We start from the raw sequence: 21,228 nt of genomic DNA on the forward strand, positions 1-21,228 counted from the left end.
GATTAGTAAGGAGGCCGACCGACCTTGAACTCCACTACAGTAGGTGGCGGTGTATGCACCTTTCAGTCGGTTGCGATCCGCCAATACAGATTTAAAGAAGAATTGCACTCATTTCTATTTTTACTCCAGCGCTACGCTGTTTCTGTGTTATGATCAATTAATATTTAAAGGAAATAATAATTTAACAGAACATAATTTTTTTTACCATGATGTATTCCGTGGGCCAAATCATGTAAAAGACTGGTGAAATCAATACCCAAGCGGTGGCGCTACATTTGAGTGACGTCATGATACTACTGCAACATGACTGGAACAGACGAAGAGGAAGAGAAAATCCATTGCGTTGATTGCGTGACTGCGGACGTTGATTCAAGGAGCAGAAGCAGTACCGCTCGTTCCAACCCTGTTTACATTGATATCTCAGGTGAAAAACAACACATAACTGCCCAAATATCTGCGGCCATGGAGTCGCATGGCAAAGAGGAACTCAAGGGACCCGTGTTGCATATCGTGGTGGTCGGATTTCACCACAAGAAAGGCTGTCAGGTACGTCAAGCTCGGGTGGCATGCTAACTAGCTCCCTGTGCCAGTTTTTTTTTTTTGTAGCAGAGAATGCACTGGAGAGCTGCTCCTACCAGGCTACACAATACGTCGAGCATTGGGTAATGCCTGAGTGAGGGTGCGAGTCAAATGCGCATTTGACTGATCAGCAACAACAACCCACCCAGGGACCGTTCCTGTTCTGTTCTACCGACCAGTGGTTGACAGACACACTGCTGCTTGGAAGGAAGTCATTGATCACTTGTTGCTTATGGAAGAGCACTTATGGGGTAGACCAGGAGGATATTACTAACACAGCATTTTCTTTACATAGCTAACACAGTTGTAAACAGAGACCACCTTGTTGGATTACCTAGAATTCATGGTAGTGCATGGTGAAGTCGTGCTATGTTGTGATGAAGCCTAACTATCTAGATTTATATGGGCCCGGAGGCACACTGATAACAGGCTTATTTATGTAAGAGATGGTATGATGCCTGTGCACCATTTATCAACTGCAATCGATGCCAAGTACTGAAACTGTGCATTAATTTGCACTTTTAACTGACATGAGATTTTATCTGAGATCGTGTCTCTCCGTGGCTCATTAACTCACTCTTAGCCAGAGCTTTGTATTTCATCCTGCCAATGTTTGCACTAATTGCCTATACTGCCTCAGTTCTGTGACTGTGTTAAATAACCTATTATTGACAAATCCAAAGAGATATCCACAGTCACAGCCTGCAATGTTGTTGTCACTGTGATTCTGTTTTTTAGGGATTCGGATAAAGTTTAGAGAGTCACTGACAAGTGAAGGAGAGCCTGACAGACACACTGCATATAATGTTCACAACAAGGCCGAAGGGCAGTGTTTACACCTGGTTAGTAACCTAGTGAAAGTATGTGTGTGAAATTAACAGGGACAAGAAGATTATTGCAATGAACTTGAGTTATTATCTACAGAGCTTCTGAAGAGGAGGGGCTATCCCTCCAGAGGTACACAAATAGGCCAGCAGTCTCCCATAAAAAACAGATGGGGAGATTTACTGCACATGTTTTCAACCAACACAATTAGCCCACAGGCCTTGCTGTATGTGTGTGAGTTATGCTCATTAGCTCCTGCTCAATAAAGTAGCCCAGCCTACTGCACGCACATAAGTCTTTATAAAAAAATAACAGAAAGTCCTAGGCTCCGACTTGTTTTGCATTGCAGCCACAGACTGGACAAAATATTCTTCTTCAATTTATATTAGGCTCTGTCAGTTTCTGTTCCGTTAATGCCATCTTAGCCATGTCTTAGTACCCTACCTTTCATGCACCACAGAGCCAACAGCCTGCTGCAAGAAGTTCATCAAGACAACAACGACCACTTTGTGTTCTGTTTCTTTGTTACTGGCTGCTCTCCACCTTACTGCCTGCCCCTTTGTCCTGAAGTAAGTCTGCCTGTATCAGAGCTCTCGGAGACCCAGCTGCTGCTCATTCTGACAGACGGATAAAAGGGTGTGTGTGTGTGTGTGTGTGTGTGCGCGTGTTACAAACAGGCCCAAACCCACCCCCTTCCCCTTGTGATCACTACCACCAAACCGGTTAAAGACAGACCAGACAGAGGGTTTTCTTTGTCAGGTAATAGCCTAGGTGTTCACTCGAGGGGTAGAATGCATCTCAAATGACACTCTGTTCCCTTTTATAGTGCATTACTTTTGACCAGAGTCCTAAGGGTGCCTTGTCAAATGTAGTGCACTATATAGGGAATGTGGTGGAATTTGGGACACAGACATGGAGGTGGAGTGGTATTGTCTGTTACCTGATAGGAGACCTACTGGGTTAGACTGGGTATCACTAGATTAGGTTCTTGTCTTTCTGGCAGGGGGGCCTCGCTGACTTTGTCTCTATCTTGCTCTTTCTCTCTGTCTATCAATTCATTTCAAAGAGGCTTTATTGGCATGAGAACATATGTTTACATTGCCAAAGAAAGTTAATTAAAAAAAGGTGAGAAGAAACAAAATCATCTCTCTCTATGGGACCTGGGTAAAAGTAGTGCACTATATAGGGTATAGGTGCCATTTGGGATGCATCCTTGGTGTGGGGTATCTTAGAGCCTCACTCCCCCTCCCCTCAGAACTGCAGTTAGGGAGAGAGAGAGACCTCTCTGTGGGGGTAGTTGTGTGGGTCCTACACCTCCACCTGTGCTTTCGTGGCACTAGAGAGCCTAGATGACACCTGTCTGTCACGTGAGTGGCTCTGTCAATAGAGGGATCAATGATTGGTGTAGGGACTGGGGAGGGGACATGGATATGGTGCTAAGGAGAGTGAGAGCTCTCTGGTTTCTATTGCTCCATGGTCAGAAGTAGTGCACTACATAGAGAATAGGGTGCCGTTTGGGGCTTACTCCCAGTTATTTTATTGCCTTTTTCTTAACTGCAAAAATATAGCCCTACACAATTGCAACAAATCATCCTGGACTTGATTTTCACAGCAACAATGGCATAATTCCTTAGCAAATGTAGCCAGTATAAATGAGCAATTGCACATTACATATTATGTACTATTTGCCAAGGTTGTGGTTATTTGGCCTTTGGCCTGACCAAAATAGTAAACACAGCCAACAAAGTAATTTAGTCTACCACCGGCACATTTGAGCAGTCTGTTCAACAAGGCAACCAAAAAGAAGGCACTGGCCGTTGTTGGCGACCCCCCTCACCCTCAGTTGGAGAGGCTTCCCACTGGCCGGCGGTTTAGAATGCCCATCGCCAAGAAAAACATGTTCAACCATTCCGTCGTTCATTGTGCTGTTGGATGATTAAATGCAAAGTAAGTTGTATCAGTATATGTACTGATCTATCCAGTGCAGTTGGGACAGCGGTCAGTTGTGAGTGAATGTGTTAATGTCCTCTAGTAGTGGATAGTGGATGTAACATGATGGACTGACTCGTTTAAATGTGTCTGTTGTGAGAATGTATGTGTATGTGATCATTTTTAATGGAAGGTGATGCCAAAGAAACATTTCCATTCTGGATGGGCAATAAAGTTTTATTCTATTTCCACCACAAAGCTACAGGCGTCTTGTTGAACAAGTTGATGAACAGCTGATAACAAACAGGACCTTGAACATGTTCCGCACAATATCTAGAGGCTGCTGTGACTCATAGTCACATAATGATGAGTGTGAATAGCTCTCTTCATCTGGGTTACTGTTGTTATGCATGTTGTCCTTACTGTACACAGTGTATGAGCTATTATTTTCCCTAACAAATTAAGAGCCATATTTTTGAATTGTGTGCATTTGCCCTACTTGCTTTACGTTTAGTCATTTTACTCCCTGGGCTATGCTAAGTCAATCTGGTCCTTGCCTAAGATAGCTAGCGTTGGAGTTTTGTGGGTTACTAGGATGGATACTGAGTATTGTATCATTATTTTTTGTATTGTTTTCTCTCTCTCTCCTCAGGTGGAATACTCCTACCCGCCACTCATCCCTGAGGAGGGCCATGACAGCAGCAACTTGCCCGAGGAGTGGAAGTACCTGCCTTTCCTAGCCCTGCCTGACGGGGCACACAACTACCAAGAAGGTACATAGGATGCGTTCCAAATGGCACTCTATTCCTTTTATAGTGCACTACTTTTGACCAGGGCCCATAGGGTGCCATTTGGGATGCACCCAGTCAACTTTTGCTTCTTTTCTTTCTTATCTGTCCATCTCTCCCACATTTGTTATTACACTGCTACTGATAGTTTTAACAAAATGTCGAGTGGAACGTTCAACCCCTCTCTTTGCCCCTGCAAGACTGTGTTCTCAGCCAACTTACCTGGTAAATTGATAGCTAAATAAATGAAGTAAAAATAATCTCTGCTGATGAGTCACCATTACCTCAGTGGAAAAATAGACTACATATCTTTGTCATCATGTTTGGCTTCGGCCTTAAAAGGCTACTGCTCATGTTAGAATCCAGAATCAGCAGGAAGGCTGGAAATGATAGTTTAAGCTAGTTATATAGCCTAGTTGTGGTGCAGTGGATGACTGATCGTGTTGCTCTGCTGTGCTCTGTTTGGTAGTGTTGCCCTGAGGCCCTCCATCTTGTCAAAGCCTCCTTCTGTTCGTAATATCACTGAGACCAACAGGCCCAGCTCGTTAGTTAGCACTCATCATGTGATGTGATTTACCTTTGGTCTGCTGTCCTGCCTAGCTTGTTGTGTTGTAGTCAGTTGTACAACTGCGATGTGTCTTCCGCATTGAACCCAACCCCTCTGAAAGAGAGGGAGTGAACAATATTGAAGTACAACTGAACCATAAAAGCAACTTCTCCTTTCGAAAACGTCCTATGTGGCATCGATATGAGTCAGAAACAGTTATTCTAGTGCCAAAATTGACTACAAAGTGTAAATAGGATCATTTTGGTCATAAAGTCACTTGTCCAAAACTGAGATTTGGGAGATAATTAGAAAGTAAATGTATGTCACAGAATGAAGGGTACCGTAACACTTTTCCGTTTATTTCAATCCTGGCCACATGCTCACAGTTGGCAGAACCCAAGTAATCATCAATTCGGAGCACAGCTGCCCAGTACCCGATCTTAATGCCCATGGTCAATTTTTATTGTATTTGTATTTATTATGGATCCTCCTCTTCCTGGGGTCCAGCAAAATGAAGGCAGTTTATTCAATTTTAAAAACATTATAATACATTCACAGACCATGTGCCCTCAGGCCCCTACTCCACCACTACCACATATATACAGTACAAAACCCATGTGTACGTGTGTGTAGTGCGTATGCTATCATGTGTGTATGCATGTGTCTGTGCCTATGTTTGTGTTGCTTCACAGTCCCCGCTGTTCCAAAAGGTGTTTGTTTTTTTAATCTGTTTTTTAAAATCAAATTTTACTGCTTGCATGAGTTACTTGATGTGGAATAGTAGTCACGTAGTCATGGCTCTATTTAGTACTGTGCGCCTTCCATTGTCTGTTCTGGACTTGGGGACTGTGAAGGGACCTCTTGTGGCATGTCTTGTGGGGTATGCATGGGTGTCTGAGCTGTGTGCCAGTTGTTCAAACAGACAGCTCAGTGCATTCAACATGTCAATACCTCTCATAAATACAAGCAGTGATGAGGTCGATCTCTGCTCCACTTTGAGCCAGGAGAGATTGACATGCATATTATTAATATTAACTCTGTGTACATCCAAGGGCCAGCCGTGCTGCCCTGTTCTGAACCAATTGCAATTTCCTTAAGTCATTTTTTTTGTGGCACCTGACCACACGACTGGACAGTAGCCCAGGTGTGACAAATCTAGGGCCTGTAGGACCTGCCTTGTTGACAGTGCTGTCAACAAAGGTAGAGCAGATTCTTATCATGGACATACTTCTCCCCATCTTAGCTACTATTGTATCAATATGTTTTGACCATGACAGTTTACAATCCAGGGTAACTCCAAGCAGTTTAGTCACCTCAACTTGCTCAATTTCCACGTTATTTGCAATATTTAGTTGAGGTTTAGTGAATGATGTGTCCCAAATACAATGCTTTTAGTTTTAGAAATATTTAGGACTAACTTATTCCTTGCCACCCACTCTGAAACTAACTGCAACTCTTTGTTAAGTGTTGCAGTCATTTCAGTCGCTGTAGTAGCTGACATGTATAGTGTTGAGTCATCCGCATACATAGGCTTTCCTCAAAGCCAGTGGCAATTCATTAGTAAAGATTGAAAAATGTAAAGGGCCTAGACTATTGCCTTGGGGAATTCCTGATTCTATCTGGATTATGTTGGAGAGGCTTCCATTAAAGAACGCCATCTGTGTTCTGTTAGACAGGTAACTCTTTATCCACATTATAGCAGGGGGTGTAAAGTCATAACACAAGTTTTGCCAGCAGCAGACTATGATCGATAATGTCAAAGGCCGCACTGAAGTCTAACAAATCAGCCCCCAAAATCTTTTTATGTTCAATATCATCAATTCTCATCCAATCATCAGTCGTTTGTGTAAGTGCTGTGCTTGTTGAATGTCATTTTCTATAAGCATGTTGAAAGTTTGTCAATTTGTTTTACTCTAAAATAGCATTTGTATCTTTTCAAAACAATTTTTTCCAAAAGTTTACTATGGGTTGGTAAAAGGCTGAATTGGTAGGCTATTTTAGCCAATAAAGGGGGCTTTAACATTCTTAGGTAGCGGAATGACTTTTGCTTCCCTCCAAGCATGAGGGCACACGCTTTTCTAATAGGCTTAAATTGAAGATGTGGCAATATCATCCGCTGTTATCCTCAGTCATTTTTCATCCAAGTTGTCAAACCCCGGTGGCTTGTCATTGTTATCAAGACAACAATATTTTTTTCACCTATTCCACACTAACTTCACGGAATTTAAAATGACAATGCTTGTCTTTCATAATTTGGTCAGTTATGCTCGGATGTGTAGTGTCATCATTTGTTGCTGGCATGTTCAATTTGCTAATCTTGCCAATTAAAAAAATCATTAGTGGTTGGCAATATCAGTTGGTTTTGTGATTTAATGAGCCACCTGTTTTAATGAATGATGGAGCTGAGTTTTCCTTTTTTCCCAGAATTTCATTTATTAAGGTGCTCCAAAGCTTTTTTTATCATTCTTTATTTCATTTATCTTGGTTTCATAGTGTTGTTTCTTCTTCTTTTTATTCAGTTTAGTCACATGATTTCTCAATTTGCAATATGTTTGCCAATCGATTGTGCAGCCAGACTTATTTTCCATTCCTTTTGGCTCATCCTTCTCATCCATCATTTTTTCAATTCCTCATCAATCCATGGGGATTTAACAGTTTTTTTTGTCATTTTCTTAAAGGGTGCATGCTTATTAGTAACTGGTTTAAGCAATTTCCTAAATGTGTCAAGTGCAGTGTCTGTTTGCTCCTCATTACACACCACAGACCAAAAGATATTATTTACATCAATAACATACAATAACTTTTGTGGTGATTCCTATGACCTCTTATACAGTGGGGCAAAAAAGTATTTAGTCAGCCACCAATTGTGCAAGTTCTCCCACTTAAAAAGATGAGAGAGGCCTGTAATTGTCATCATAGGTACACTTCAACTATGACAGACAAAATGAGAAAAAAAATCCAGAAAATCACATTGTAGGATTTTTTATGAATTTATTTGCAAATTATGGTGGAAAATAAGTATTTGGTCACCTACAAACAAGCAAGATTTCTGGCTCTCACAGACCTGTAACTTCTTTAAGAGGCTCCTCTGTCCTCCACTCGTTGCCTGTATTAATGGCACCTGTTTGAACTTGTTATCAGTATAAAAGACACCGGTCCACAACCTCAAACAGCCACACTCCAAACTCCACTATGGCCAAGACCAAAGAGCTGTCAAAGGACACCAGAAACAAAATTGTAGACCTGCACCAGGCTGGGAAGACTGAATCTGCAATAGGTAAGCAGCTTGGTTTGAAGAAATCAACTGTGGGAGCAATTATTAGGAAATGGAAGACATACAAGACCACTGATAATCTCCCTCGATCTGGGGCTCCACGCAACATCTCACCCCGTGGGGTCAAAAAGATCACAAGTACGGTGAGCAAAAAACCTCCTTCCATCAGCAAGGGCATTGAAGATGAAACGTGGCTGGGTCTTTCAGCATGACAATGATCCCAAACACACCGTCCGGGCAACGAAGGAGTGGCTTCGTAAGAAGCATTTCAAGGTCCTGGAGTGGCCTAGCCAGTCTCCAGATCTCAACCCCATAGAAAATCTTTGGAGGGAGTTGAAAGTCTGTGTTGCCCAGCAACAGCCCCAAAACATCCCTGCTCTAGAGGAGATCTGCATGGAGGAATGGGCCAAAATACCAGCAACAGTGTGTGAAAACCTTGTGAATACTTACAGAAAACGTTTGACCTCTGTCATTGCCAACAAAGGGTATATAACAAAGTATTGAGATAAACTTTTGTTATTGACCAAATACTTATTTTCCACCATAATTTCCAAATACATTTTCTGGATTTTTTTTTCTCATTTTGTCTGTCATAGTTGAAGTGTACCTATGATGAAAATTACAGGCCTCTCTCATCTTTTTAAGTGGGAGAACTTGCACAATTGGTGGCTGACTAAATACTGTTTTGCCCCACTGTACATTATATTAGGCCCAGCCTTTGGAACTTTGGTTTTTGTAGATATGGCTAATATATTGTGATCACTACATCCGATGGATCTGGATACTGCTTTAAAGAACATTTCTGCAGCATTAGTAAAGATGTGGTCAATACATGTTGATGATTTCATTCCTGTGTTGTTTGTAACTACCCTGGTAGTTTGACTGATAACCATGAACCAAGTTGCAGGCACAGGTTACAGATTTAAGCTTTTCCTTGAGTGGGCAGCTTGATGAAAGCCAGTCAATATTTAAATCACCCAGAAAATATACCTCTGTTGATATCACATACATTATCAAGAATTTCACTCATGTTACCCAGATACTGACTGTTAGCACGTGGTGGTCTGTAGCAGCTTCCCACCAGAATGGGCTTTAGGTGGGGCAGATGAACCTGTAGCCATATTGCTTCAACAGTATTTGACATGAGATCCTCTCTAATCTTTACAGGAATGTGGTTCTTAATTAATATAAACAGCAAATTTGGTTTGACATTCAATATCCCTATGAGGCTAGTTGGGAACCATCAGTAAATTACACAATGTACATGGGACAATATATTTTTAAATGTCAATGACTTTAAAACCTCAAAGCAACTTTTAATTGTAGAAATTAATCTACAAATATTGAAAGCATATGAGACAACTAAAAGGTGTGCAACATTAAAATATTGTCCCATTTACATTGTGTAATTTATTGACAGTCCCTAACTAGCCCAACAGATCAGCTAAAGTCAAACCCATTTTGCCACAAGGTGCACACCTGATGATTGGAGAAAAAACTTTAAGCTACTTCCAGATACAAGACCTAGTTAGTGTTTAAAGTTCAAATCAAATTTATTGGTCACATACACATGATTAGCAGACATTATTGCGAGTGTAGCGAAATGCTTGTGCTTCTAGTTCCGACAGTGCAGCAATATCTAACAAGTATTATCTAACAATACCTAATACACACATCTATGTAAAGGAATGGAATAAGAATATATAAATATATGGATGGGCAACGTCCGAGCGCATAGGCTAAGATGCAATAGATAGTATAGAATACAGTATATAAATATGAGATGAGTAATGCAAGATATGTAAACATTTTAAAGTGGCATTATAAAAGTGGCAAGTGTTCCATTTATTAAAGTGGCCAATGATTTCAAGTCTGTATGTGGGCAGCAGCCTCTCTGTGCTAGTGATCGCTGTTTAACAGTCTGATGGCCTTGAAATAGAAGCTGTTTTTCAGTCTCTCAATCCCTGCTTTGATGCACCTGTACTGACCTCGCCTTCTGGATGGTAGCGGGGTGAACAGGCAGTGGCTCGGGTGGTTGTTGTCCTTGATGATATTTTTGTCCTTCCTGTGACATTGGGTGCTGTAGGTGTCCTGGGGGGCAGGTAGTTTTCCCCCGGTGATGCGTTGTGCAAACCGCACCACCCTCTCTCGCTCTCTGGGACCTGGGTAAAAGTAGTGCACTATATAGGGTATAGGTGCCATTTGGGATGCATCCTTGGTGTGGGGTATCTTAGAGCCTCACTCCCCCTCCCCTCAGAACTGCAGTTAGGGAGAGAGAGAGACCTCTCTGTGGGGGTAGTTGTGTGGGTCCTACACCTCCACCTGTGCTTTCGTGGCACTAGAGAGCCTAGATGACACCTGTCTGTCACGAGAGTGGCTCTGTCAATAGAGGGATCAATGATTGGTGTAGGGACTGGGGAGGGGACATGGATATGGTGCTAAGGAGAGTGAGAGCTCTCTGGTTTCTATTGCTCCATGGTCAAAAGTAGTGCACTACATAGAGAATAGGGTGCTGTTTGGGGCTTACTCCCAGTTATTTTATTGCCTTTTTCTTAACTGCAAAAATATAGCCCTACACAATTGCAACAAATCATCCCGGACTTTTGATTTGCACAGCACCAATGGCATAATTCCTTAGCAAATGTAGCCTGTATAATGTAGCCTGCGGTTGTGGGCGGTGATACAGTTGCCGTGTACCAGGCGGTGATACAGTTGCCGTGTACCAGGCGGTGATACAGCCCGACAGGATGCTCTCAATTGTGCATCTGTAAAAGTTTGAGGGTTTTAGGTGACAAGCCAAATTTCTTCAGCCGCCTGAGGTTGTAGAGGCGCTGTTGCGCCTTCTTCACCACCCTGTCTGTGTGGGTGGACCATTTCAGTTTGTCAGTGATGTGTACGCTGAGGAAAGTTATCTGGAAGGGTGAGTGACTGTAACTGTGTATTGTTTTGGCAGAACGCTTCCCATGTTCGAACACCTACACAAAAGACATCCACATCAAAGCACCCCTCCAAAATGCAAATCTCATTCTGTCGCATTTCCTAATGAGGAGAATTGATACCGAGGCTAAATCAGGAAGTTCAGCCCCCCCTTTAAGAAGTTTGTTATAGCCATAGAATTAGAATCTCATTCTTGTTCTGTGGTTATAGGCCTACATACAGTTTTAGGAGACTGAGTATTAGCCTAATTACACTCCCAACATTTTTCAGTCCTCAGCTATTTCACACTATAGGCCCAGTGTGTATGTTTGTTCAGTGGCTGCTTGCTTGAAGGATGCAAATAAACCCTCTGTGACGCAGTAGATTTTATTACTGAGTGATTCTGCTGCAGTGCAGTCAGGCTATAAAAGCAACAGCATCAACAACACGAGACAGACTCGTGCATGTGATGGCAGAGTTCATGGGAGTAGAGCAGAGCTGAGCTTAGTGCTACTGGGGAGGGAAATGCACAAGGCAGTACAGCTGTGGCCCATCCTGACTGCTTTGCCCATCCTGACTGCTTGGCCCATCCTGCCTGCCTGGCCCTGCCTGCTTAGTCACTCACTGGCCTTGTAGAGATGTGATGGGTTGTTGGTTGCTGCTGTGTTCCTGTAGCTATGGGAGTCAGCCTTACAACATTCGAAAACCACTCCCTCATCATCATGGCCGTTCGTCCAGAGGCGACCCAATCTTTTCTCATCAAATCGAATGAATTTCCATTGCTCCTTGTATCCACATACAATCCACATTAGACAAGGGATAACCATTTCCTCCTTTTTATGTTGTCCTCTTGATGCTCTTATTAGCTTTATGTAACTGTAATAACTGTCAAATGCTTGGAATCTCTTATTGGTTTATTGAAGTCACAGATAGTTAGTTCAGTTATATTTGAATGCCACAACAACAGATGTTCAGTCTACTGTGTAATTTGAATGATTGTTGCATGCTTGATTGGCCAACTAACAATCAGCCTAATTAAATAGAGAGAACAGTAACAGTCCAGAGATGTTATATGTAATTAAATGTTTACATTTAATCAACTTTGGCAGATGCTTTTATCCAGAGCGACCTAGTCAGTGTAATTAACTAGCCTAAGGTTTGTAGGAACAACAACCACACATCATTCATTGCAAGAAGATCCTTCTTGGAAATATCCACTAAATAGCTGTTGATGTTTTGTTTTGCAGACACTGTGTACTTTCACCTCCCTCCTTTCAGTGGAGCAGATATGAAGTGTGTGTATGGAGTCTCCTGCTATCGCCAAATAGAGGCTAAGGTTGGTTCCCCCTCATGGCACTTTAATATTCAAGAGACACAACTACTCGTGTCTTCTGCTGCTTTACACAAAATAAAGCAGAGTAGTGTCTCTTCTTTGCTCTCTCTGTGGTTATGTTTGCGGACTGTTTGCGGACTGTTTGCGGACTGTTTGCGGACTGTTTGCGGACTGTTTGCGGACTGTTTGCGGACTGTTTGCGGACTGTTTGCGGACTGTTTGCGGACTGTTTGCTGACTGTTTGCTGACTGTTTGCTGACTGTTTGCTGACTGTTTGCTGACTGTTTGCTGACTGTTTGCTGACTGTTTGCTGACTGTTTGCTGACTGTTTGCTGACTGTTTGCTGACTGTTTGCTGACTGTTTGCTGACTGTTTGCTGACTGTTTGCTGACTGTTTGCTGACTGTTTGCTGACTGTTTGCTGACTGTTTGCTGACTGTTTGCTGACTGTTTGCTGACTGTTTGCTGACTGTTTGCTGACTGTTTGCTGACTGTTTGCTGACTGTTTGCTGACTGTTTGCTGACTGTTTGCTGACTGTTTGCTGACTGTTTGCTGACTGTTTGCTGACTGTTTGCTGACTGTTTGCTGACTGTTTGCTGACTGTTTGCTGACTGTTTGCTGACTGTTTGCTGACTGTTTGCTGACTGTTTGCTGACTGTTTGCTGACTGTTTGCTGACTGTTTGCTGACTGTTTGCTGACTGTTTGCTGACGTGCCATTAGGTGTATGCCTCAAAACGTTGGTTGTTTTTCCTTTTCAGTCCCTGAAGGTCCGACTGGCTGACGTCACCAGGGAGACGGTCCAGAAGAGCGTGTGTGTCCTCAGTCGAGTGGTGAGTCGGCTAACATGTGACACGGTTGTGAGAGAGGAAGGAAGAGGTCTAGAAGCAGGGGGAGATGGGAGTGTCTGCCTCGTGGTCCTGTTTTAATACATTTAACTAGGCAAGTCAGTTAAGAACTAATTCTTATTTACAATGATGGCCTACTGGGGAACAGTGGGTTAACTGCCTTGTTCAGGGGCAGAACGACAGATTTTTACCTTGTCAGTATCCCCAGAATACTCCTGTTTGTCTGATGACGTGTGTTGGCGGTTTGAGACTGGGGGTTGGAGTTGGGGCTGGGGGATCTCTCTGGGAAAAGGTCTCCTGGAGCACTCTGACTTTGTCCCAAATGGCATCCTATTCCCTATTTTATTATTTTATTTTATAATAATAATACACTACATAGGGAATAGAATGCCATTTGGGACGCAACCTGTGACCTCTGGGGGTCAGTGGACAGCTCCCATAATTCAGTTACGGAACCGCTGACAAGGCAGGAAGGGGCACGCTTCCTTGGGTAATGAGAGCTGGTATGGGGAAGGAAACACCAGAATCATAAAACTGTAGGCCTTTTTAAATCCTTTTCCAGGATAAGTCATTAGAATTGAGTTTTTTTATTAATCTTGTCACCAAAACTATGTTTATAGTGTGTATACTGTAAATCCCCACTTGGCTTTACTTGGCTCATTGCGCTCTAGCGACTCCTTGTGGCGGGCCGGGGGGCTTGCTGGCTATTTCTGGTCAGGACTAAGAGAAGTTGGTTCGCTTCCTCACATAAACAAACTGACAGGTGTTAATCACCACACACTAGGCTGGGCTGACTGCCCTCACTCACTCACTGATGAGTGTTTCTCTCCTCCTCAGCCTCTGTACGGTCTTCTCCAAGCTAAACTACAGCTCATCACACACGCCTACTTTGAGGAGAAAGACTTCTCACAGATATCTATATTGAAAGTGAGTGTTTTCAGAGTTTTGAATCACAAAGGCTTGAATCACTTTCTTCTTTGATTTGTGACCTTTTGTGTTTATGAAACACTGAACTTAGAACCTTAACCTTTCTCTCTCGCTCCCTCTGACTGTCTCTCTTTCTGTCTCTCTTTTTCTGTCTCCTTCTCTCTCCCTCCATCTGTAGGAGTTGTATGAACACATGAACGGTTCTCTGAGAGGAACGGCTCTGGAGGGATCACAAGTGTTCCTGGGTAAAATTGTCCTGCTATTCTATCTGGCTCCAACACTAGGTGCATTGCAAATTACACCTTATTCCCTATTTAGGCTGCCATTTTGGGGACACAGACCAGGGCTGTGGAGCATGTCAGTCTCTCACTCGCAATCTGCTCTCACTAAAATGGCTGCTGTTGAATGATCCTGTCTGTGGTGTCTGTCCTAGATTAGCCATAGAAATCTGTCAGTCAGGTGTGTCATTGTGTCACTTGTTATGGTGTTCAGATCAGCTTACAGAAAGAGGACTGTCCTATTTAAGGATGTCTTCGGTCTTCTTTTTTGTGTGACATTGAGTAATGCCCCAAAACATGTGGTGTGTGTTCCAAATGGCGCCCTATTCCCTATATACTGCACTACTTTTGACCAGGGCCCATAGAGCTCTGGTAAAATGAAACACTATATAGGGTGCCATTTGGGACGTCAATTCACACGTATGATAAATGTCCTCCTTCATGCAAATGTCACGTTCTTGATGTACACATTTTCTCCCGACAGGTATGTCACCAAGAGATTTAATACTGCACTTTCGACACAAGGTAAATTCATGCGTTTTGAGGCCATCAAATGGCTTGTAAACATCTAGAGTGCGTACCAAATGGCATTCTGTTCCCTATGTGGTGCACTACTTTTGACCAGAGTGCCTTGAACTGAGCCCTATGTACCCTGGTCAAAAGTAGTGCCCTATAAAGGAATAGAGTGTACCCTGCCCAAATTGTGGTTAGTCGTTGTGGTGCTGTTGACATGCTTCTTCTCTCATTCACCCACTTAGGTTCTTATTCTCTTCAAACTGATTCTGCTGGAGAAGAAGGTGAGGATTTCAATTAAATCTATCCGTCTATCATCACAATGGGGAATTACTCTGGGCATGTGAGTCATCAACAACAACATGACAGCATATCATAAATGACACCCAACACGGTGACTTCATAGCAAGATAGCACCGCGTCAATAATCGTCATCATACCACAAGACATTGCCCGCATAACTCCCTCTAGGAGGTTGTAGTCAGAATACATGGCCTTACTGTTTGTGTGTCTCTCTGTGTGTGTTTCCTATTCCAGGTGCTGTTCTACGTATCTCCAGTCAACAGACTGGTAGAGGCTCTGATGACTGTACTGTCACTGTTCCCAGGTGAGCACCAGCATAGTGGTCCTATCATTATGATTCTACATATTCTACTCATGCCCCCTTAGTTTTTTCCTCTGGAGTGTTTGTTTCTTCTTCATCGTGGGGGTTCAAAGGTCAAACCTCATCTTGTGTGTTCATTCCTCTAGGCATGATAGAACACGGCCTGGCAGACTCGTCCCACTACCAGCCCAAGAGCAGTGTCTCAGACGACATCAGCCTGCTGGAGTGTGTGTCGGGGGCTGAGGAGTTTGTCTCTGTCTCTGTCACTGACATCACCAATGCTACCCTGGAGCTGGTAGGGGAGGAGGGTTTCGTTGAGAACCAGACTACCACCACCTCCACGGAGGCCTCGCAGCGGACAGCCTCCCCCTCAGACACCTCCACCCCAGCTGTGGCAAGCACAAACCTCAAGCCCCCCTCCCGTACCTCTCCAGACTCGTCAGAGAGCGACTGGGAGACACTGGACCCTAGCGTGCTGGAGGACATTCCAAAAGACTCTGAGACAGGGGGTTTAGGTTTGGGCGTGGAGCACCCAGAAACGTTTGACCCAGAGCCAGGTGTCCCTATCACAGTTCAGCCCCAGGGCCAGTCAGCAGGGCAAGGGGGGCAGGTGGCTGTCACTCAGGGCCTAGTGTCAGGCCTGGAGGAGGACCAGTACGGACTGCCACTTGCCATCTTCACCAAGGTATGTTTTTTTTAGGGTATTTTGACTTTATATTGATTGATGGATGAGAATATGAGGTGGGGTGATGTATGAAATGGGGAGATGGATGAGAATATGAGATGGGGAGATGGATGAGAATATGAGATGGATGAGAATATGAGATGGGGAGATGGGGAGATGGATGAGAATATGAGATGGGGAGATGGATGTGGCAGAAATTTAGGTAGTGGCAGAAATCAAACTACCAGGGGTACAGTTAGACAACTGCTTATCATGGTCATCTCAAATAACTCATCTATGTAAAAAATATATATATATTAAAACAACATGTATGATCAGAAGGATAGCTAAATATTTACCAGGAAAGATTCTTAAGCAAATAACACAAGCATTAATTGAGAGTCAGGTGAACTACTGTTCGGTGGTCTGGGGAAGTGCATCAGCAAGTGAAATTAGGAGGCTGCAGATTGCAAAGAATAAAGCAGCAAGGATTGTTTTGGAGGTATGGTTCTTCTGTTGTAGTCATGCACAATGCTCTTGGTTGGTCATCAATCAACAAGATAATTGAAACAAACATGCTTATTTTATTTCATAATATACATTTAAAACAGCCAAACTCTATTCACAACGGTATTCAGTTGGCAAGAGACAAATATTCTGTAAATACTAGGAATAGACTGTCCACCATCTATGTGTTATCCAGGCAGAAAAGAGAAATAGGCAAAATAACATTTCAATTTAGAGCAATAAAGAAATTGAATAATTTAACTGAGCAAACCAGAAACCTTTCAATATATAGATTTAAACAATACTTTAAAACCATTTAAATATAATACATAAGAAAGTTGTGCTGGACTATGGTAGATGAAGAATCAATATATATTTTTTGACGGAGTATTTATCTGATCAATATGTTAGTTTATTGTGTCTGTTTGTAACAGTGTTAAATGTGGAAAATATGATCATATTATAAATTGTATTTTAATGCTTAAGGACTCTTGGAAGATTAGTCCAAATGAGAACTAAAAGAGATCCTAATCACTATCTTCACCAAGGTACAAATTCAAAAACTTTATTGTCCAGCGTCAACTTAACATAAGATTAAAAACAAAAAAAGTACCACTCACCAGAGACATAGATAGTTTTCCTTCTCAATCACAATGAATAAGATTACATAGACCGAGAGGACCTGATCCTAGATCAGCACTCCTACTCTGAGACGCTTGATACATACAGCCTCAGATCAAGACGAAGGATAACCACACACTCTAACCTCTATGCCTGTGGTTGCCAGGGTTACCTGTGCCTGCCCTACATGGCCTTGCAGCAGCACCACCTGCTGTCAGACGTGACGGTGCGCGGCTTTGTCGCTGGGGCAACCAACATTCTCTTCCGTCAGCAGAGGCATCTGAGTGATGCGATCGTTGACGTGAGTCCTGCTCTCCCTCCCTCCCCTCTCCATCTCTCAACCTATCCTCTCCTCTCTCCCATAGGTCCAGTGATCTCAAGTGTGTACTGACAGTCTGCTACTCTTAGAGGAGAATTAGTGGAGAGCTTAGGAGAACATTGGTCTGTTTTTAAACGGTTCTCTCTGATTCTAGATTACAGATAGTGATCTTGTCATTCTCTATTTTTTGTAGTTCTATGCTGTTTTCATAATGAATCCCACGTGTATGCTGCCTCTTTTTCCCAGATATCTTGAGTTACTGAGTGCTTTGTCTGCTGTGTGTGTGGGTCTGTGCGTGTGACTGTCTGTGTGTGTGTGTGTGTGTCCGTCCGTCCGTCCGTCCATCCTACTAGGTGGAGGAGGCTAAGATCCAGATCGGGGACCCAGAGTTGAGGAAGCTGCTGGGCCTGACCACGGCTGACCTGCGTTTCGCCGACTACCTGGTCAAACACGTCACGGAGAATCGCGAGGACATCTTTCTGGATGGGACAGGCTGGGAGGGAGGGGACGAATGGATTAGGGCCCAGTTTGGACTTTACGTCCATTCTCTCCTGTCCTCTACCTTACAAGAAGGTAGGACACTTATTGCCAGGGATGTGTTTCTTTTCTCATGAATGAAAACACCTTCCTCTAGTCCTACTACTAATTCCATGTGGGATCACTTCCTGCTTGCATCGCTGAACTTGACTATACTACTTCTAGTCATTTGTCTCAGATGATTTCAACAGCTAAATGCTCCTCTGTGTGTGTGTGTGTCTGTGTCCAGACAATGAGAAGTTGCTAGCGGACTGGGGCACGCCCTTCATCTCAGCCTGGAGGATCACACACAACTACAGAGTGTGGTTCAGCAACAAACACCCAGCCATGGCCAAGATCACCCCGGGGTAAGATGGCACCCTATTCCCTGCACTACTTTTGACCAGGGCCCGTAAGGATCAAAGGTAGTGCACTATATAGGGGGTTGGCGGGATGGGAGGGTGGTTGGATATGCCAAATGATATTGCTACACTTTCTCAATGAATTATTTACAAAAAATGTACTTCTGATGTAAAATGACTTGTGTTATTTCTTCTTTCTCAGCCATCCGTTCCAAGGGCAGTACAGTGCTGCTGATCTGAAATTAAGATTCTCACAGTGAGTACTTAATTCTTCATTGAAATCTATTAATTACCCGTATACATAAAGCATCTGTAATATAGGCTATATCTAATGTGTATTTACTCTAAATCAGTTAAATGACAGTACCACGAAAACATAGATGACTGCCCCCCAGTGGTGAATTTAGAAGGGTTTCTGTGCCAGGTAGAATTTAGTCTGTGGGTCAGCATATAGGGAGACTTACAATTGGTTTTGCTCAACTCCTGCGTCCTCTCTCCTCTGTCCTGCCTCGCCTCCTTTTGGGAAAGGTCGAAGGTAATCATGAACAAAAATGCGCTTGTGTGAAATGACTCTCCTTCCCCCATTGGGCAAATGTTTAGAGGGGTGGGATCCCAAAATAAATGTGTCAAGTGTTAAAAAAACAACAACAAATAAAGTTAGTTGTGCAATACATTTTATAGATAAAAGGAAAAGTATCCTACCGTTTTTAAACGTGCGCACCAACCGTTGATTCAAAGAGGGCGTGGCTCATTAACAAAACACTCCTGCTCTTGCCGCCAGGAGGAGGCTCTTGTATCCTTGGCCGAAGTAGGTCATCGAGGAGGGATGCATACTCTTTGGTTCACCGACTAACGAATTGACACTCCTCAACCACTTATCTGTTTACGGGTCACAGAGGAGAGGAGGACGGAAGGAGTCGAGGAGAGGACAGACTTTTGCCTAAATGAGAATCTCCCATTGTTATTGTTATTTTCAAGTCAGTTATGTGATAGAGAATCTATTTTTTGCCAAGACATGTAAATCAAAGTCAAGTCTTTGAGGGGAGAGTTCGAGTCAAGTTGTGTTATTGAGGACCAACAGGTAGAAATCAGGGTAAATGGATGACAACCAATGTTATAGGTAACTTTGAATCTGTTTACCCTCAATATACAGCAGAACACCTGCAGTGAAATTTTATATTCTTTCCCGTTTTGAGGTTAATAGACTCAAAATACCATCTTGGTATAACTTCTATTCTGAGCAAAGTGGGGAAATTAATCCCAAACCAAGTTGGAAGGCTCCAAGATGACACTATGGGGTCATTCCTCATGTATTGGCCATAGTCTAAACTGGGATAAAGGAATGAGAGGCCCAAACATGGAATATAGCTGCTTCCCAGTTATTTTTTTTCCCTGCACCCAAATATACAACATTTCTACTCTATCTGTATGAATATTTTTTTGCCCAGCACCGGTAGTCTCAAGTTTAGGATGTGCATATCGCCCTCCCTTCCGCCATATTCTAATCTCCTTAGTCATTGTCTGTAATTATGTAATTACTATAATTATATAACCTCGTGCCCTCAAAGTTTTCACACCCCTTGAATTTTTCCAAATTTTGTTGTGTTACAGCCTGAATTTAAAATGGATTGAATTGAGATTTGTTTGGCACTGGCCTACACACAATACCCCATAATATCAATGTGGAATGATGTTTTTTGACATTTTAACAAGTTAATAAAAAGCTGAAATGTCATCAGTCTAAGTATTCTGCACCTTTTATTATGGCAAGCCTAAATAAGTTCAGGAGTAAAAATGTGCTTAACAAGTCACGTAATAAGTTGTACAGACTCACCCTGTGTGCAATAATAGTGTTTTAACATAATATTTGAATGACTACCTCATCTCTGTATCCCACACATACAATTATCTGTAAGGTCCCTCAGTCGAGCAGTGAATTTAAGAATGAAGGGCACCTATTGTGTAGATTATAAAACATTTTTAAAAAGCAGGCATTGAATATCCTTTTGAGCATGGTGAAGTTATTCATTACACTTTGGTTGGTGTATCAATACACCCAGTCACTACAAAGATACAGACGTCCTTCCTAACTCAGTTACCGGAGAGGAAGGAAACCGCTCAGGAATTTCACCATGAGACAAGTGGTGACTTTAAAACAGCTTTCTCCTATCACAGCCATTAATAACTGAGGATCGATCAACAATATTGTAGTAACTGAACAATACTAATCTAATTGACAGAGTCAAAAGAAGGAAGCATGTACAGAATAAAAAATATTCCAAAACAGGTATCCTGTTTGCAACAAGGCACTAAAATACTGGCAAAAATTTGGCTAGGCAATTCACTTTTTAAATGTATTTTTTAATTTCTTTGTTGTAGTTTTTACCCCTTTTTTTCTCCCCAATTTCGTGATATCCAATTGGTAGTTAGTCTTGCCCCATCGTTGAAACTCCCATACAGACTCGGAAGATTCAAAGCCATGTGTTCTCCGGAACACGACCCTACCAAGCCGCACTGCTTCTTGACGCGCTGCTCGCTTACCCCGGAAACCAGCCACACCAATGTGTCGGAGGAAACACCGTCCACGGTCCACTTTGTTTAGGGAGGTGAACAAGAACCCTGTGGAGATTGGAGAACCTTCCAGAATGTCAACCATGTCTGCAGCACTCCACCAATCAGGCCTTTATGGTAGAGTGCCCAAACAGAAATTAGAGTTTGCCAAAAGGCACCTAAAGGACTCTGCCCATGCAAAACAAGATTCTCTGGTCTGGTGAAACCAAGATTGAACTCTTTGACCTGAATGCCAAGCGTCACGTCTGAAGGAAACCTGGCACTATCCCTACAGTGAAGCATGGTGGTGACAGCATCATGCTGTGGGGA

General features: G+C 42.8%; 1 protein-coding gene across 2 annotated transcripts in view; it reads left to right on the forward strand.

Annotated features, from left to right (window-relative positions):
- Positions 1-177: 177 nt before the first annotated feature.
- LOC112227867 (AVL9 homolog (S. cerevisiase)) overlaps positions 178-21,228 on the forward strand; it is a 32,839-nt gene continuing 11,788 nt past the window's right edge. Inside the window, exons 1-14 of one of the 2 annotated variants that reach the window (XM_024392836.2) lie at positions 178-546; positions 3,986-4,106; positions 12,106-12,194; positions 12,951-13,022; positions 13,875-13,964; positions 14,143-14,248; positions 14,727-14,767; positions 15,001-15,039; positions 15,293-15,362; positions 15,506-16,044; positions 17,318-17,452; positions 17,824-18,043; positions 18,237-18,354; positions 18,551-18,604. In XM_024392836.2, the coding sequence (XP_024248604.1) occupies positions 304-546; positions 3,986-4,106; positions 12,106-12,194; positions 12,951-13,022; positions 13,875-13,964; positions 14,143-14,248; positions 14,727-14,767; positions 15,001-15,039; positions 15,293-15,362; positions 15,506-16,044; positions 17,318-17,452; positions 17,824-18,043; positions 18,237-18,354; positions 18,551-18,604 (1,937 nt within the window). In that variant the 5' untranslated portion in view covers positions 178-303. The remainder of the gene's footprint in view (positions 547-3,985; positions 4,107-12,105; positions 12,195-12,950; positions 13,023-13,874; positions 13,965-14,142; positions 14,249-14,726; positions 14,768-15,000; positions 15,040-15,292; positions 15,363-15,505; positions 16,045-17,317; positions 17,453-17,823; positions 18,044-18,236; positions 18,355-18,550; positions 18,605-21,228) is intronic. The other variant, XM_024392837.2, reaches the window with a different exon arrangement.

The sequence above is a fragment of the Oncorhynchus tshawytscha genome, linkage group LG29, assembly GCF_018296145.1.
Source record: "Oncorhynchus tshawytscha isolate Ot180627B linkage group LG29, Otsh_v2.0, whole genome shotgun sequence".
NCBI lineage: Eukaryota > Metazoa > Chordata > Actinopteri > Salmoniformes > Salmonidae > Oncorhynchus > Oncorhynchus tshawytscha.